Raw genomic sequence first — 17,089 nt, 5'->3', positions numbered from 1 at the left:
CCATGTACACATTTATGCACAAACACACTCACCCACACACATATAAACATAGATACACCATACGTACACATCCACTCGCCCACCCATACTCACGAAGACTGTGACAAATACAAAGACACACATTCATCCATAGCTACCCACCCTCTGAAGATGGGGCGAGTGGAAACCACCCCAGGGCCAACAGTGACCCCAAGACGCCGCCAGCACGGTCCCAAGGAACCACCCGACCCCCACCCCGGGCAAGGTGTAAGAAATCGGGGTGTGAGATGACCCACCCCCTCCCCCCGCCCAACTTGTAAGTGTATGTGTTTATGTTGTGAATGAATGAGGTGTATAGGGTGCAGTTAAAATTGAGGGGGCGGTTGTACCACAAGCACTAACTGTTAGACGTCAGTGCTCGCCCACACTGCCCCCCCCAAAACCCTCCATGTCTAAAGTGCAAATAAAATTTGGGGACAGACAGTAAAGAGGATCTGAATGGGGCCAGCGGCCCTATCTCATCAACCTCTATGTAACATGCCTGCCCCAAAGGTCCTATGTATATCGTGTAGTATGTGTGTATGTGTTGTGAATTATAATGACTATAGTGCAATTAAAAAAAGAGAGGCAAGTGGCTGCGTGGCTCTGCACGTAGCCTCTCCACCCTACGTACGTGTGTGTGTGTGTGTGTGTGTGTGTGTGTGTGTGTGGAGGGGGGGGTATGACCAGGAAGGGGGAAAAAAAAAAAAAACCCCCACCCAACCTGGAAGAAGAGAGCCAGCTGTCCACTGGCTCAATGGGCACCACGACCTCCCACACCCCAGCACAGGGCAGGGAGGGGTGAGCCCGGGGCCGTGGTGACAGCATCCCAGAGCACAGCAGCACCTGAGACTGGCGCCATCGCCCCCATGGCAAAGGGTAGCCCACTCAAACTAGACGCCCATTCACTCAACAATAGACACAAACAAGCAACAGGACATGCTGGCCTGGGTTGGAAATACAGTGCCCCGTCCCCACCGACCACTCCACCATGGCCCCCCCCCCCCCGCAGCGCAGGCACCCCAGGGCCCCAAAAGCGCAGACCGGACATCCCGATGCAGGTCAGGTCAACCCACCCCACCTAGTGGCGCGCCCGGGACAGCAGAGACCCCCCCAGCGCCAGGGGGGACCCACCGGGAGCCGGCACGGCCCCAGAGCCCAGCCTCCGAGCCACACAGGGAAGACCAGCCAACCAACCGCGGGCCGGCACCACCACCCCAAGCACCCTGGCCCACACCCCAGGACCGTAAGGCAGCACCATCCAAGCCCCTACCACCATCAACTAGAACAGGCACACAGACATCACCAGAAGGTCACCCCAGGACTCCAGTCTCAGGAGGCCACCAGCTACATGGGCCCCCAGAGTCCTCACCCGACCACCTACAAAGCACATCAGGAGCAGAACCAACAGCCAACCACCCCCACTAAGTAATGGAACTGATCAGTGGGAACCAAAGAGAGTCAAATTCCTTCAATTGGTCTTTAGATGAAGCAGACATTCTCTCTAAACTAACATGATCTACTAATAAATTTCTGTATTGAGTAATACATAGTTCATTTTTTGACTTCCAATTCATGAGGATAGTTTTCTTAGCGATGCACAAGGCGGTAAGAACTGTGTGTGATATATTTGACTCCATTACTAATTCACTGATGTCACCTAAGATGCATAGTCTGGGGGAAGTTGGCACACGACAGCTAAACCATGTGGACAGGTCTTCACATATCCTCTGCCAAAATCTCTGAACAGGTACACAGGACCACAGAGCGTGTAGATAATTCTCCTCTGAATTGCTTGTACAGTGGGTGCATATGTTTGAATGTGTAAGGCCCATTTGGAACATCCTTTGTTCAGTATAATGTGTTCTATGGAGAATTTTATATTGTAAAAGTTGTACTTGGGGTTTTTTAGTCATTTTGAAGATATTTAAACATATTTCTGTCCATAAATTTTGATCCAGGTTAACAGAAAGATCACGCTCCCATTTTGCAATTGGGAGGGAAAGTGAATCATCAGTTTTTAGTAATAATTTATATAATTTTGACAACAATTTTAGGGTACAGAGGTTAAGAAATTCTGTTACCCATGTAGACATTTCTAGATTCAACTGATTATGGTTAAATCTTCCCTGTAAGATGGACTTAAGTTGTTGATATTCCAAAAATCTACCGTTGCCAATTCTATATTTTGACATAAGTTCTTGGAATGTAATAAGGTTTCCATCTTGGATAATATGTTCTAAATTATTTACACCCTTATCACGCCATAACGGAAAATTCAGCATTTTCTTTTTCTGACAAATATCTGGATTGTTCCAAATGGGTGTTAGTTTACAGGGGATACGTGAAGATTTAGTTTTTTTAAAAATTCCCACAAAGCTGTCAGAGAGGTATTTATACTGAGGCTTTTATAGCAGTTATGATGTTTAATACTAGGGCTAATGAAAGGTAGATCCGAGATTTTTATTTTTCCACAAAACGCCTGTTCTAGATCCAGCCATGGGTTGTCTAATGAATTGGATTTGATCCACTTTGAAATATACTGCATTAAGAAATAGTAATAAAAGTTTGGTAATTCCAGACCTCCACTTTGTTTTGGCTTTTGTAAAGTTTTTAAGCTTATTCTTGATGGTTTGTTTTTCCATAAAAAATTTTGAGATGTTTGAATCTAGTGACTTAAACCAAGGAAGGGAAGGTTTATTAGGGATTAATGAAAATAGATAATTAATTTTTGGTAAAACCATCATTTTAATGGCAGGAACTCTCCCCATGAGTGATATAGGTAAACTATTCCAACGTGTGAGATCATCCTCTATTATTTTTAGTAAGGGGATATGATTTAATCGTACAAGGTCTGAGAGCCTGGCGGAAAAAATTATGCCTAAATATCTAATATTTCCTGACTTTAGTGGGGCCCTAGAGGTTCTATGGAAATTACAATTCAGAGGCAAAACTGTTGATTTACTCCAATTGATAAGTTCTCATCTATATCTGATTACTCTATCTATTAGTGTGATAGTCTTCAAGAGAGAAGCTTGTGAATTCCCAAGGAAAAGTAATACATCATCAGCATAAAGGCTAATTTTATGGTCCATATTTTCAGTTTGAATCCCTTTAATATTTGCATTTTGACAGATTGCTGCTGCTAGTGGCTCAATGAAAATTACAAAAAGAGAGGGAGAGAGTGGGCAGCCCTGCCTGGTGCCCCTCTGCAGACTGAAGCTTTGGGAAATTAGATCATTTGTCCTAACAAATGATCTAATTCCTGTAGGACCGCTTTTTTGCATTTGCACAATATTTCTAAAATTAGAAACATCCTTTCTCAGAGTGATGCTGAAAAGCTAATTCATGCATTTATTACTTCTAGGGTGGACTAGCTGCATAAAGGCAGCACAATTGTAATTCAATATTATCAGGCTGTCCTAAAAGCTCCCTGAAAAGCCTTCAGTTGATCCAAAATGCTGCAGCTAGAGTACTGACAGGGACTAGAAAGAGAGAGCATATTTCTCCCATATTGGCTTCTCTTCATTGGCTCCCTGTTAAATCTAGAATAGAATTTAAAATTCTTCTCCTCACATACAAGGTCTTGAATAATCAGGCACCATCTTATCTCAAAGACCTCATAGTACCATATCACCCCAATAGAGCACTTTGCTCTCAGACTGCTGGCTTACTTGTGGTTCCTCGGATACTTAAGAGTAGAATGGGAGGCAGAGCCTTCAGCTTTCAGGCGCTTCTTCTGTGGAACCAGCTTCCAGCTTGGATTCAGGAGACAGACACCCTCTCTATTTTTAAGATTAGGCTTAAAACTTTCCTTTATGATAAAGCTTATAGTTAGGGCTGGATGTGGTGACCCTGAACCATCCCTTAGTTATGCTGCTATAGGCCTAGTCTGCTGGGGGGTTCACATAATGCACTGTTTCTTCTCATTCACCTTATTTACTATGTATATACTCCACTCTGCATTTAATCATTAATTGATATTAATCTCTGGCTCTCTTCCACAGCATGTCTTTCTCTCCCCTCAGCCCAACCGGTCGCGGCAGATGACTGCCCCTCCCTGAGCCTGGTTCTGCTGGAGGTTTCTTCCTGTGAAAAGGGAGTTTTTCCTTTGCACTGTCGCCAAGTGCTGCTCATAGGGGGTCGTTTTGACTGTTGGGTTTTCTCTGTATTATTGTAGGGTCTTTACCCACAATACAAAGCGCCTTGAGGCGACTGTTTCTTGTGATTTGGTGCTATATAAATAAAATTGAATTGAATTGAATTGAAATTTGGGGAGCTATGTAATGTTCTGATCCAGTTTATAAAGGATGAACCGAATCCAAATTTTTGTAGAACTGCTAGTAAGAATTTCCAGTTTACCTGATCAAATGCCTTTTCTGCATCTAAAGACAGGACTGTCGTCTCTAATTTGTTAATAGAACAATAGTCTATTATATTTATCAGTCAACGTGTATTATTGGCTGAGTGCCGACCCTTGATAAAGCCTGTTTGATCTGGATGTGCAATAAATGGAGTGATACTTTCTAATCTTTTGGCAAGGGCTTTGCAAATTATTTTAAGATCTACATTAATGAGAGAGATTGGCCTGTAGCTGGATGGGAGTGTGGGGTCTTTGCCTGGTTTAAGAAGCAGGCTAATGTTAGCAGAGTTTAAGGTTGGAGATAAGATGTGATCATTCTGAATCTGAGTTACCATTCTGAAAAAAATGGGAGCTAGCTCTGACCAAAATTCTTTATAAAACTCAGCTGGAAAACCATCTGGGCCTGGGGATTTATTATTTGGGAGATGCTGTACTGCTTCACTAAGTTCAGACAATGAAAGAGGTAAATCCAGAGCTGCAGCTTGATTGTCATTTAGTTTTGGTAGATTTAAATTGTTAAGAAATTCTTCAATTTCAGTATCAGATGGGTTAATCTGTGGTGAGTATAAAGCTTCATAAAAGTCTTTAAAAGAGTTTGTTGTGGGTCATGAGTAATGTTACCAGTGTAATCTTTAATGGAATAAATAGCTGTTTTTTCTTTATTTAGTTTTAATTGGTTGGCCAAGAATTTTCCAGATTTATTTCCATGCTCGAAGTTTTCTAAACGCAGCCTCTGCAACATAAATTGTGTCCTTTTATCAGTTATTTCATTTAATTCCAATTTCAGTTTCCTCAGGTTGTTAATTATATGTTCTTGTGGTGAAGTAGCACAGGCAGTTTCTAGAGATTTAATTTTCTGTTCTAATTCTAACATAAGTGTTTTTTCTTTATTTTTCTTATGCAAGCAGTAAGATATTATTTTGCCCCGCATTACTGCCTTTCCTGCTTCCCAAAGAACACATGGTGATATTCCTGGCAGATCATTATTTTCTAGATATATAGCCCACTCCTTTTTGAAATAATTAATGAAGTATTGTTCTTTAAGTAATGATGTATTAAATCTCCAGTTCCTGATTGGTGGTGTAACTCTTTTCTGTGTCAGAGAGAGAGACACCGGTGCATGATCACTGATCGTGATAGGGTGAATCTGAGTGTCTGTGGTGTCCATCATCATGGAGCTGCTAACTAAAAAGTAATCTAAGCGGGAGTGAGACCTGTGTACTGGTGAGAAAAAAACTATAATCCCTCAGAGTGGGGTGATGTGAACGCCAAGCATCACAAAGACCAAAATCCTTCATGTACTGTTTAAGAATGTCTGCAGACTGCCAGTTCCTTTGACTCACTGCTGTACTGAGCCTGTCAATATCTGCATTAAGTACCAGGTTGAAGTCTCCTCCTATTATAAGTGTAGTGTCAGAGTGATTGTTGGGGTGGCTGTAGCTCAGTAGGTAGAGCAGGTCACCTACTGATCGGAAGGTCAGCGGTTCGAATCCTGGCTACTCCAGGCTACATGCCAATGTATCCTTGGGCAAGATACTTAACCCCAAGTTGCTCTCCGAACGTTCTGTCGGAGTATGAATGCGTGTGAATGTTAGGTAATTAAAAGCACTTAGCTTCGTAAAAATGGAAGTGCTTGTATGAATGGGAGTGCATGGGTGAATGTAAACATGTTGTAATAGCGCTTTGAGTGCTCATACTGAGTAGAAAAGCGCTATATAAGAACTAGTCCATTTACCATTAGGTAGTGAGGTGAAGAAAGTATGAAAGAAGGAGGGGTCATCAACATTTGGTCCATATATGCTAGCAATACATAAATCTATATTCTGAATAGATAAATTAAGTATTATAAATCTACCTTCAGGGTCCATTGTAGTGTTGCTAATGTTAAAGTTTATCTTCCTGTTAATCAGTATGGCTACACCTCTTTGTTTGGTGTTATAGCACGCTGAGTTAAGTGTGAGGGAACTGTGCAGAGGAGAGAGTGTGCACAAATGTGTCTCCTGTAGAAGAACAACATCTGCTTTTAAGTCTTTTAACTGATTAAAAATTTTCAGTCTTTTTTCCCTTGAACCAGCTCCGTGTACATTCCATGAGACAAATCTGAGTGTGCTCATGTTTGAATTAACTGATGGACTGTTGTGTGCTCACTAAAGATGTGTGTATATGCGCTGTATGTTGGTGTGTGTGTGTGTGTGCGTATGCTCTGTATGTTGGCGTGTGTGTGCGCTGTATGTTGGTGTGTGTGCGTCTACGCTGTATGTTAGTGTAGTAAATTGTAGCATTGCAAGTGACGTAAACATACTGCTGATTGCAGAAAAAAAGAAAAAAGACGTGAAAAAAGTGACCTGAGTGACATAAGACTGAAATAAGAAGAGGGGAAAACAAAACAAACAAACCATCACGGCACTATGCTGATTAATCGGCGTTAATGGTACTATTTAGACAGTTGAATATACATTTCGAAAACTGAACGATCAGTAGAGCCATGGCGTGGTGTTTTTGTCTCGGTAAAGCTGTCCGTTTATATACAGTTTGTCCACGGCGATGACAGCCCGGGAGCCTCCCTGCATGAACTTCTTCCGGATGGGGAACAGGACCTTGCGTCGCTCCAGGATCTCCTTCGGAAACTAATCGTTGACGCTGAAGTCCGTCTCTCTCAGCTCCCGGCCGCGGCTCTTCACCAGCTCTTTTTGCTTGAAGTGTTCAAATTTGGCCACGATCGGTCTGGGTCTGCGTGCCCCAGGTCGTTTCCCTCCCAGGCGGTGGACTCTATTGAAGGCGATGGTCTTCACGGTGTCATCCGGGAGCTTCAGGTGAGTTTGGATAAACTCCTTCACTGTAGCCTCCGGGTCCTCCTCTGCCTTCTCCGGGATACCTGAAAACACAAGATTTTCTCTCATGCTGCGGGCATGAAGCTTGATAACAGATTCTTTGATTTTCTTATTTTCATCTAAGAGCCGGGTCATTTCCTCGGTGACGGAATTCACCACTCTCTGAGGACAGCGTTTTCAGCAGCCAGTGTTTCCACCTGATGCTGGCTGAACTCGACTGACTCCCGCAGGGCCTGAAACTCTTTGTTGAGGATTTCAACCAGGGCCAAACGGGCGTCAAAGCTTGACAGCATGTTGTTAATGGACTCCAGAATGCCCACAATATTGGTGGTGAGTGGCGATACCGCCTCTGGGGAATCTTCAGGGCGGCTTCTTTTCGTGGACGGAGTTCCCTTGCTGGTGGAGGGAGTCGGCGTCTTGTCGGTTTTCCCCATAACGACTCGCTCAAAACACCCGTCGATGTAGCGCAGCAGACTGTCCAGGTCCTCTTCACCATCCTCCAGATTGCTGAAAAGAATTTAAGTTAGGCTAAAAAACTACCTATATTAGTTTTAAGCCTGTCTACTCATAAATTGGTGAAAAAAAAGCTAATCACTAATCACTCAAATGTTTGCAGAAAGAGTCACGCCGCCATTGATGATACTGCCGAGATTCACAAAGTCTCGCGTGACTACAGCATAGCGCCCCTTGGGGGCTTCTTGACGACAGATTAGCTTCACACAGGTGTCTTCTAATTGTCACAGTACTCACAGGTAACAGACTGTCTCTGATCACCCTGGAGCTGATCATTGGCTGAGTCTTTGCCATCCTGGCTATTCTTCGATCCATTTGAATGGTAGTATTTCATTTTCTTCCATTTCTCTCTGGCTTTGCTTTCCATTTTAGAGCAATCGAGATCATTTTAGCCAAGTAGCCCATCGTTTTCTGCACTTCTTTATATGTTTTCTCCTTTTCAATCAACATTTTTTTTAATACATATGTTTATTCAATATTTCCATGTATTAACACAAACAAACATAAAAAGTAAAGTACAACGACAACAGCATTAACATTGACAATAACCTTAACCTTACCCTGGCTCAAAAAAAAAAAAAAAAAAAAAAAGTATCACATTATGTAAAGCTCTGTGAAAAAATAACTGAAATATCAAAACCAATATACAACATAAAAGGGTCCCAAATATTGTAAAACATGTTTTGTCTGTTGTGCAGTTTACTTGTTAGAAAGTCCAACGACACATATTCAAGGACAGTCCGTTCCCACTGTGTTTGGGATGGGATCTTATCTGTTATCCAGTTCAGAAGGATACATTTCCTGGCATAGAATGTAAGCATCCTATATAGTTGTTTTCCACAGTTCTCCTTAAGGTTGTTATTCGTAACTCCCAGTAACATATGCATTGGATTACATTCGATACTAGGGTTTAATCCCGGGATCCGGGATTCCCGGGAAATGCGATCAGAACCATTTCCCGTTTCCCGGGAAACGTTAGACGGGAAACCGGGAAAAAAGTCGCGCGCGTCGATTTGACTTTCAGAAAGAAAAGAAAGCTTCAGAATGTTAAATTTAAGGAAATATTGAGAGAAGGGTTCGTTTAATGCGAAAAGCTTTACTCTTCATTTCAGGCACGTTCAGCCTCCGTTTAAGGCTTCAGCCTTCATCTCAAGCGTTTTAATAGAGGTATTACACAGTTGTACTTTTTTCCTCTTTAATTTGTTGAAATCGTAGGCAATGTGTTTACCCTAAGGTATTTTGTATTATATAATTTTATATTATATATTGTTATATTGCATTATATAGCCTATAAAATATGCCTGCCCTGAACAATAAAGAAATATCTGTTTAACTTCGAGTGTTTCTTTTCCTCGTTTGCAGCCGCTTACTAACAATCATGAATTAGGATACGGGCCTAATGTGTGAAGAAATTATCATGAAATAGATTGCTTTAACATATTTCGCTTTTAAAATGGAGTTGAGTAAAATGTATATTTTTTAGGCTATAAGGATTGGCCAGTTTTTCAATAGACGATTCACAGCGAACCTACTTTAACCCTCAGACACGGTGTTATAAATTTCCTGTTGCCAGAATGGCAATGACCAAGTCGTAGTGCATTACTCAAGGCCCTGTGTTATGCCATATTATAGTGAAGTACGGTAGTTTACTTTTCAATGACTATTACAGCGTTCCACTGGTGGAGATATAGCGCAACAGATGTCGCCACGACAGCGTGGCTGAGCCTTTATCAATGCTGTGGACATGAACCGTATTGTTTTGCACCAGCAGTTGTAAAATAGCTTGGTATAATTCCATGTACAATGGAGGAATATTCGAATTATATTTGTTAAGGGAGTGTTGAGGAACGATACAACACCGCATAGCTCGAGCACTCGAATGTCCAGATGTAGGTTTTATTGCGTTAATCAAGCCGACGTTACCCCCTACTGGGCATAACAGGACATAGCTGGAAAGCTACCTCTACAGTATCACAATAGGTTAAGGCCGACACAGGCTACAGAAGGCCTAATTAAAAAAAAAAAAGAAATAAACTTTTTCCCGGGATTCCCGGGAAATGGCTCGTCATTTCCCGGGATTTGATTCATGTCATTTTCGGGAAAAATATTAAACCCTATTCGATACTAATGTAAAAGATCTTGTCCAGTTCTTCTTTTATACAAAACCAGAATTGTTGTATTTTCCTACATGACCAAAGACAGTGAGTTAAATCTCCCACTTCTGTCTTACACTTAGGGCAAAGCGGAGAGAGGTCTGGGTTAAATTGATGACGTAGATAGGGGGATATATGAGCTCGATGCAGAATTTTGAGTTGAATAGCTTTAATCCTATTACAAACACTCAAATATTTAGCATTTTCCCAGGCTTCACTCCAAGCCTTGTCACTAATCTCCATCGCTAGTTCTTTTTCCCATGTCTCCTTTAAGAAAGTCAGTTTCATAACATCCAGTTCTTTTAATAAGCTATAACAAGTCTTAATAGAACTTTTAAGTTTTGGTTTAAATAATTGTTTTTCGCAGTCAGAGATAGTTTGGTTACTGAGTACTGTTGTGTTCTTTAAAATGTAGTTCCTCACTTGCAAGTATCAAAAGAAATCATGTCTATGGATATCATATTTAGTAGTTACCTCATCAAGAGACATCAGATTTGACCCGTCTATTAAATCAGAAAGAGTAGAAATACCTTTTGATGCCCATCCTTAAAAACCCAGATCGGAAATCCCTGGTGGGAAAAGAGGATTATCGCATAATGGAGTAAAAAGAGAAGTTAAGTGAGATCTACCCTCAAGCTTTTGAATTATTTGCCAGGCTTTAACAGTATATAATGTAAGAGGATTACTACAAGATATTTTAAAGATTTTAAATTTATTAAAGTATAGTAAATTTTTCAGAGGGATATTAGACATAGAACTCTCTATATCAAGCCAGAGAGAAACAGGTTTCTGTACCCAATCAGCAATTACCCGCATATGAGCACTAAGCTGATACTTCCTTATATCTTGGAGCTCAAGGCCCCCCCTTCATGGATGGGAGACATAGTGTAGATATTTTAAGACGAGGTTTTCTCCCTGCCCATATAAATGAACTAAACCAGCTATTTAAGGTTTTACTGGTCTTATGTGAAAAAAGAATTGGAACCATCTGTATTGAATATAATAACCTAGGTAAGACGTTCCTTTTCAGAAGAGCAATCCGACCAAGCCAAGAAAGCGGTAAGGTCTTCCATCTCTCCAGATCCAATCTAATAACCTCAAACAGAGGGGTGAAATAACTTTTATACATCTGATCGAAAGCGAGAGTAATCTTAATCCCTAAATACACAAAACCCTCTGGAGACCAATTAAAGGGGAATGGAGAGGGAGTCTGGGGTTTTTGTTTCAAAGTACCTAGTGGCATCACTTCTGATTTATTAAAATTAATTTTATAACTGGAAATATCACTGAATTTATTAATAATCTCAATAAGAAAAGGTATGGATGTTTCAGGTTGAGCCAGTATCAACAGCACATCATCAGCATACAGGGTAATTTTATGCTGTCTTTGCCCTCTAGTTAAGCCACATATGTCCTCCCGAGTTCTCACTGCTTCTGCTAATGGTTCTATTGCCAAGGCAAAGAGGGAGAGCGGGCAACCCTGCCTAGTCCCTCTAAACATATGGAAGTTAGGGGACCGCAACCCATTAGTGAGAATTGCTGAGCATGGATTATTATACAAATGCTTAATCCATTTTATAAAATTCTCACTAAGGCCAAACATTCGTAATGTGAAGAACAAATAGGGCCATACAACACAGTCGAATGCCTTTTCGGCATCGAGAGAGACCACTGTGCCAGGTACTGATTTTTGATGGAATATCTGAATTATATTTAACAGCCTGCGCATATTGTTATTTGAGTTACGACCCTTAATGAAACCTGTTTGGTCTTCATTAATTAAATGAGGGAGTACACGTTCCAAACTCCCTGCAAGAATTTTAGAAAGGAGTTTTAAATCTACACTCAATAGAGAGATTGGCCTATAAGAGGCACACTCTTCTGGGGCTTTATCTTTTTTCAGTATAAGGGTTATGTTTGCCTCCCTTAAAGGGTTGGGTAATAGTCCCTTCTCAAAGGAATCATTAAACATATTCAGCAATGGTTTGGCCAGCACCTCTCGAAATTCTTTATAAAATTCAGTCTAAAGGCCATCTGGCCCGGCCACTTTGCCTGCATGTAGCTTATTAATGGCGTCCAATACCTCCCTCTTTGATATAGGACAGTCCAAATCTGACCTCTGTTTCTCAGTCAGCTTAGGAAGATTAAGAGAAGAGAAGAAGACATCCATTAAATCTGAATCATTATGTATTTGGGATTTATAAAGGTTTTCATAAAATTTTTTTAAAATATCATTGATTGTAGCAGAGTTGAAAAACTGTTGTCCATTTGAGTCCTGGATCGAAGAAATAGACTGGGAATCTGACTTCTTTTTCGTTAAATATGCTAAATATTTCCCAGATTTGTCACCGTGTTCGTATAACCTTTGCCTTGCAAATCTAATTTTAGTCTCCACCTCCTTTGTTAATAGACAATCCAGTGATGAGCGAAGAGCAGTGATTTCCTTAAGTTTATGTGTGGAGGCTTTTTCAATATAATCTTTCCGCGAGCTTTAATTGTGATTCTAAATTTTTCCGCTGTTCTTCTTGTCTACGTCTTTTACTCTTTTTATAAGAAGTTATAAGACCTCTTGAATATGCCTTTGATGTCTCCCAAAGTAATGATGGATTATCTGTGGAGGGTATATTAATAGCTAAGAACTGTTTAAATTCTTCTGTAAAATAAGTTATACATTTCTGATCATAAAATATGGAGGAGTCGAGATACCAACGTCTGTTTTTAGTGGGTTGGTTCCCAATATTACAGTTAATGAGGACTGCGGCATGGTCAGATATAACTATATTACCAATCGAGCTAGAGATGATCGATGACAATATACAATTTGGAACCAGGCAATAATCGATTCTTGTGTAGCAAAAATGTACTTTGGAAAAAAAAAGTAAATTCTTTGTTTACTAAATGTTGTATTCTCCATACATCCACATAATCCAGCTCTTCACATAAAGTGATAAGTGTTTTGGCCTGAGGAAGAAGCCTTAATTTACCCAGAGGAAATTTATCCATAATTGGGTTTAGATGGCAATTGAAATCTCCACTAACAAAGGAATTCCTAACATTTAAATTCACAAACTTTGTAAAAGCAGTAGTCATAAAGTCTATTGGGTGATCGGGAGGATAGTAAATATTCATGATTGCAATTTCCTCCCCATATAAAACACCTCTCACTATCACATAACGACCACCCGCATCCTTTATACAATCAATGTATTTAAATGGTAAGTTTTTCTTAAATAAAATAGCTGTGCCTCTGCTCCTTGATGTGAATGATGAGAAAAGAAACTTGTCCAAACCCCTCCTGAACTACTTTAGTATGTTCTATAGAATACAAATGTGTCTCCTGTAGTAAGGCTATATCAACCCGCTCTCTCTTTAGATAATTTAAGACCTTTCTCCATTTAATGGGTGTATGGATGCAATTTACATTCCAAGTACACATATTTAAAGTTGACATATTAGTATTTTAAGCAAGTAAAGCATGATAAACACTGGGTACCTTTCCATTATTTGACCATAACATGAGGAGACAAAACAAACAAACAAAAAGAGCCAGGGCAAAATATAACAAATATGCAACCAAAAACAAAAAGAACAAACCATGCTTAGCATTGGCAGGGAAAAAAAAAAAACAAAAAAAACACTGTCCTACTTGTAACACAGAGAGGCTAAGTGTAAGGGCTTTCTGACAGCAGAAGATAACTTCTTACTCAAAAGGGTAATGCAATCGCCTTCAATCAACATTTTAAAGAACACTTTTCTTTTGAAAAATGCCTGGAACAGCCCATTTTTTTCAGGTTTTCAGTGATAAATGCATGTACAACATGTGTTGGCTTCATCCTTAAATAAGGGCCACCTGATTGACACCGTTTTTTTTCAAAGAATGAATAACCTCACTGATTGGACTCTACACTGCATATCATGAATGTTGGTTTTCTATGAATCTACTACACCTACTGGTAAATTTTTTGCCATGTAGTAATATGATCTCTACCAAAAAGATTGATTGATCTGGTTACTCATGTTGGACTGCTATTATTTTGAACACAACTGTATCTGTTGCTAAGAATAATAAAGAAAATACGTACATACCCTTGCATCGCCTCCTATCATCATGTCCCAGGCTTCATATTTTCCTTTGTCCTGTCTGTAGAACTGGATGGCTTTGAAGAAGGCCTGAACTTCACAAGTCTTTTTCTTCAAGAAGTCTGACACCGGGGGATGAGAAAAATGTCAAACAGGCAGGGAGCTTTGAGAAGATTTTAACTTTTATGAATTCATTGTTAGCACAGTGAGCCATTGGCCTCCCATGTGTTATTTTTAATTTATCACTGTGACATGACATCTGTGAATCACCACCTTATCATGGTGGACGCTGTCGGGACATGGAATGTCACCTCTCTGGTGGAGAAGAAGCCTGAGGTAGTGCATGAGGTTGAGAGATACCGGCTAGATATACTCGGGATCACCTCAATGCATTGCTTGGGCTCTAGTACCAGTCTCCTGGAGAGGGGCTGGACTCTGTTCCAGTCTCGATTTGCCCTCAATGAGAAGCGCATACCAGAGGAACTGGTAGTGACCCTGGGATTATTTGGGCTGTTAGCTCTGGTAATTGTAATAACGTTACTGAGGTTTCTGCCACACCCTGAAGAATATGTCTATGTCTAAGAGAGACGACAGCTAAGGGGAGGTGGCCTAGCAAGAGGAATTATTTTTAACCCTAGTAATTGGAATATATACCCTGCAACAAATATCACCTTTATTGAAAGACAAACTGGCTCAGTAGAGGTAGATTGGTGTTCCCTTGTACAAGGCCACTGTAATAGCAGGGCTCTTCAACTCCAGGCCTCGAGATCCCCTGTCCTGCAGGTTTTAGATGTGTCTCTGCTTCAACACACCTGAGTCAAATATGGAAGTCATTAGCGGGACTCTGGAGAACTTGACTGTATACTGAGGAGGTAATTCAGCCACCAAACAAGGTCCAAGGATGATAAGCCAGACAGCCAGAGCTGACGTTTGGTGGTTTTGTGGGGGTTATAAGCTGTACTCCCATCTCCCAGAGGGGTGGGGTAGCACTTGTGCACTAGTCCAGTTAGTGATGCCTTTTAATGTGTTGAGTGGGACCACAGATTTTACAGTTATAGCACCAGTGCAGATTAGGAGAGCTAAGAGATCAGCTTCCTGGGATTCCAACCAAAAGGTATTCTTTAGATTCTATAGATGTTCCACGAGGAGTCCCCAACAAGTTTAAAGTGACAAATCAGATGGTAAATGGACTAGTGCTTATATAGCACTTTTCTACTCTTTCTGAGCACTCAAAGCGCTTACACGACATGTTTACATTTACCCCATTCACACCCATTCATACAAGCACTTCCATGGTTATCTAAGCTAAGTGTTTTTTATTACCTAACATTCACACACATTCACACTCCAACGGTTGCGTCGGAGAGCAATTTGGGGTTAAGTATCTTGCCCAAGGATACATTGGCATAGCCTGGAGTAGCCAGGATTCGAACCGCTGACCTTCTGATCATTAGGTGAGCTGAGCTACAGCCACCCCGAGATAGCAGCAGGATTCAAGTCACTTTTTATGTGGTGAGTGACCATCAATAAAAAATGTAGATAGGAGAAATTATATTTATTAGAATCTACAGCGATTCATTAACTTTACTAGGGATGCAAGACATCACTTATTGCCTGGCAGAATAAAATGGCACTGGACATGTTGCTGGTGGAAAGGCATGTTGTATTTTCTCTCCCAATAATACAGCTGTGGAATGACTGAGAACTCAGGGATTGAGGACATCTTCTCCAAATGGCTGGAGCGGTGGTTTGGTAAATGGAGTAGTTTAATATAGTTGATTCCAGTCCATGTTGCAGTGGGAGTAACTGTGTTGGTGGTGTGTGGCTCCTGCTGCTGCATACCCTGCATTAGGGGACTGATACAGCATTGGACTGACTCAGCAGTGACAAAAACATACCTGATTGTGACAACTGAGGAAGAGCCAGAAACTGAAAGAGACAACTATGATGACTATGTCTGAAGTGTATGACAAATATGATGACCTTGGGGAAACCACCTGGAGAGCCAAGGCCTGAAGTTCCATCAATTAACAAGACAAATTAGAATGCTTGCTTGCAAATGAAATTAATCATAAAATTTTAATAGGGGAATGATAGGAAAATTTAGATAAGTATTAATCTTTTATGTTAACCAAAAGTTTAACCAGATTTTTTAATCTTTATTTTTTTAATCTTGCATAGTATTAAGATGTATTATGTAGCCTTCTTGTGACTAATGTTGAATGTGTGTTCACCTTAAATGGAAAGGTTAGAGTGAAGAGACAGTGGTCTCATTCCAACCCCATTCCAAACTTTGTATTCAGTTAACCCCCTCAACATGTGTTAGTATCAGATAAGAAACTTCCTGATGTGTTTAGTTAATGTTTTCTAGGTAGAATAGGTTACAGGCTGTGTAAAGGGGGTTTAGACGAACAGCCCAGTAAGCAGTTCATTCATGCAACCCTTATAGTGACTGCTTGTAATTGCTCGAGCTTGGAAGCTTTTTAAGACCACATTGCTCCAAATTATTTCTCTTGGTCAATTATTAAGACTGTCAACAGGAATTTTTTCCTAAAAGGTAGTGACTGAAAGAACTAGATCACAGAAGTGTCAGAAATGAGCTTCCTCCAAAGGGTGGCTAGCCTCTTCCTTAGAGATAAGGTGAGGAGCATGGCCAATCAGGAGGGGCTCCGGGTCCCCCCGGATGAGCTGGAGGAGGTGTCCGAGGAGAGAGAGGTCTGGGCTTTTCTGCTTATGATGCTTATGCTTATGATGCTGCCCCCCCGTGACCAGACCCCAAATAAGCGGAAGAAAATGGATGAATACAGCTAGTACTGAAGCAATGTGTTAATGAATCTTTTTTTAAGCTTCTGAAACATGTTGGTTTGTTGCGTTTATGTACTTTAAATAAAGTGTTTGGCAAATTACTTTTTAATATTTGTATTTGTGCCACTTATTTTGATTTTTATTTAATAATATTTAACAAACTAAAAAAAATAAAAAATCCATCAGGAAAATAAGTCAGTATTGTTAGACTAGTTATTTTATCCAGTTGAATGTATGAGTGTTCAGGTTGGATTGGTAAAGTTTTTTATAGTTAGATTTTTATAGTTATAACCTAAATGTTCAGCAAGGTAACATCACATTTAGCT

The 17,089-nt window shown here is 40.5% G+C and overlaps 1 protein-coding gene across 1 annotated transcript in view; it reads right to left on the bottom strand.

The window, feature by feature from the left end:
- niban1a (niban apoptosis regulator 1a) overlaps positions 1 to 17,089 on the bottom strand; it is a 173,682-nt gene that overhangs the window by 59,770 nt on the left and 96,823 nt on the right. The window contains exon 6 of the mRNA XM_030728390.1: positions 13,965 to 14,080. Coding sequence (XP_030584250.1) covers positions 13,965 to 14,080 — 116 coding nt within the window. The remainder of the gene's footprint in view (positions 1 to 13,964; positions 14,081 to 17,089) is intronic.

Source organism: Archocentrus centrarchus, chromosome 4, assembly GCF_007364275.1.
Source record: "Archocentrus centrarchus isolate MPI-CPG fArcCen1 chromosome 4, fArcCen1, whole genome shotgun sequence".
Taxonomy (NCBI): Eukaryota; Metazoa; Chordata; class Actinopteri; order Cichliformes; family Cichlidae; genus Archocentrus; species Archocentrus centrarchus.
Note: the sequence above shows the minus strand (reverse complement) of the source record. Positions and strands in the feature narration are given on the sequence as shown.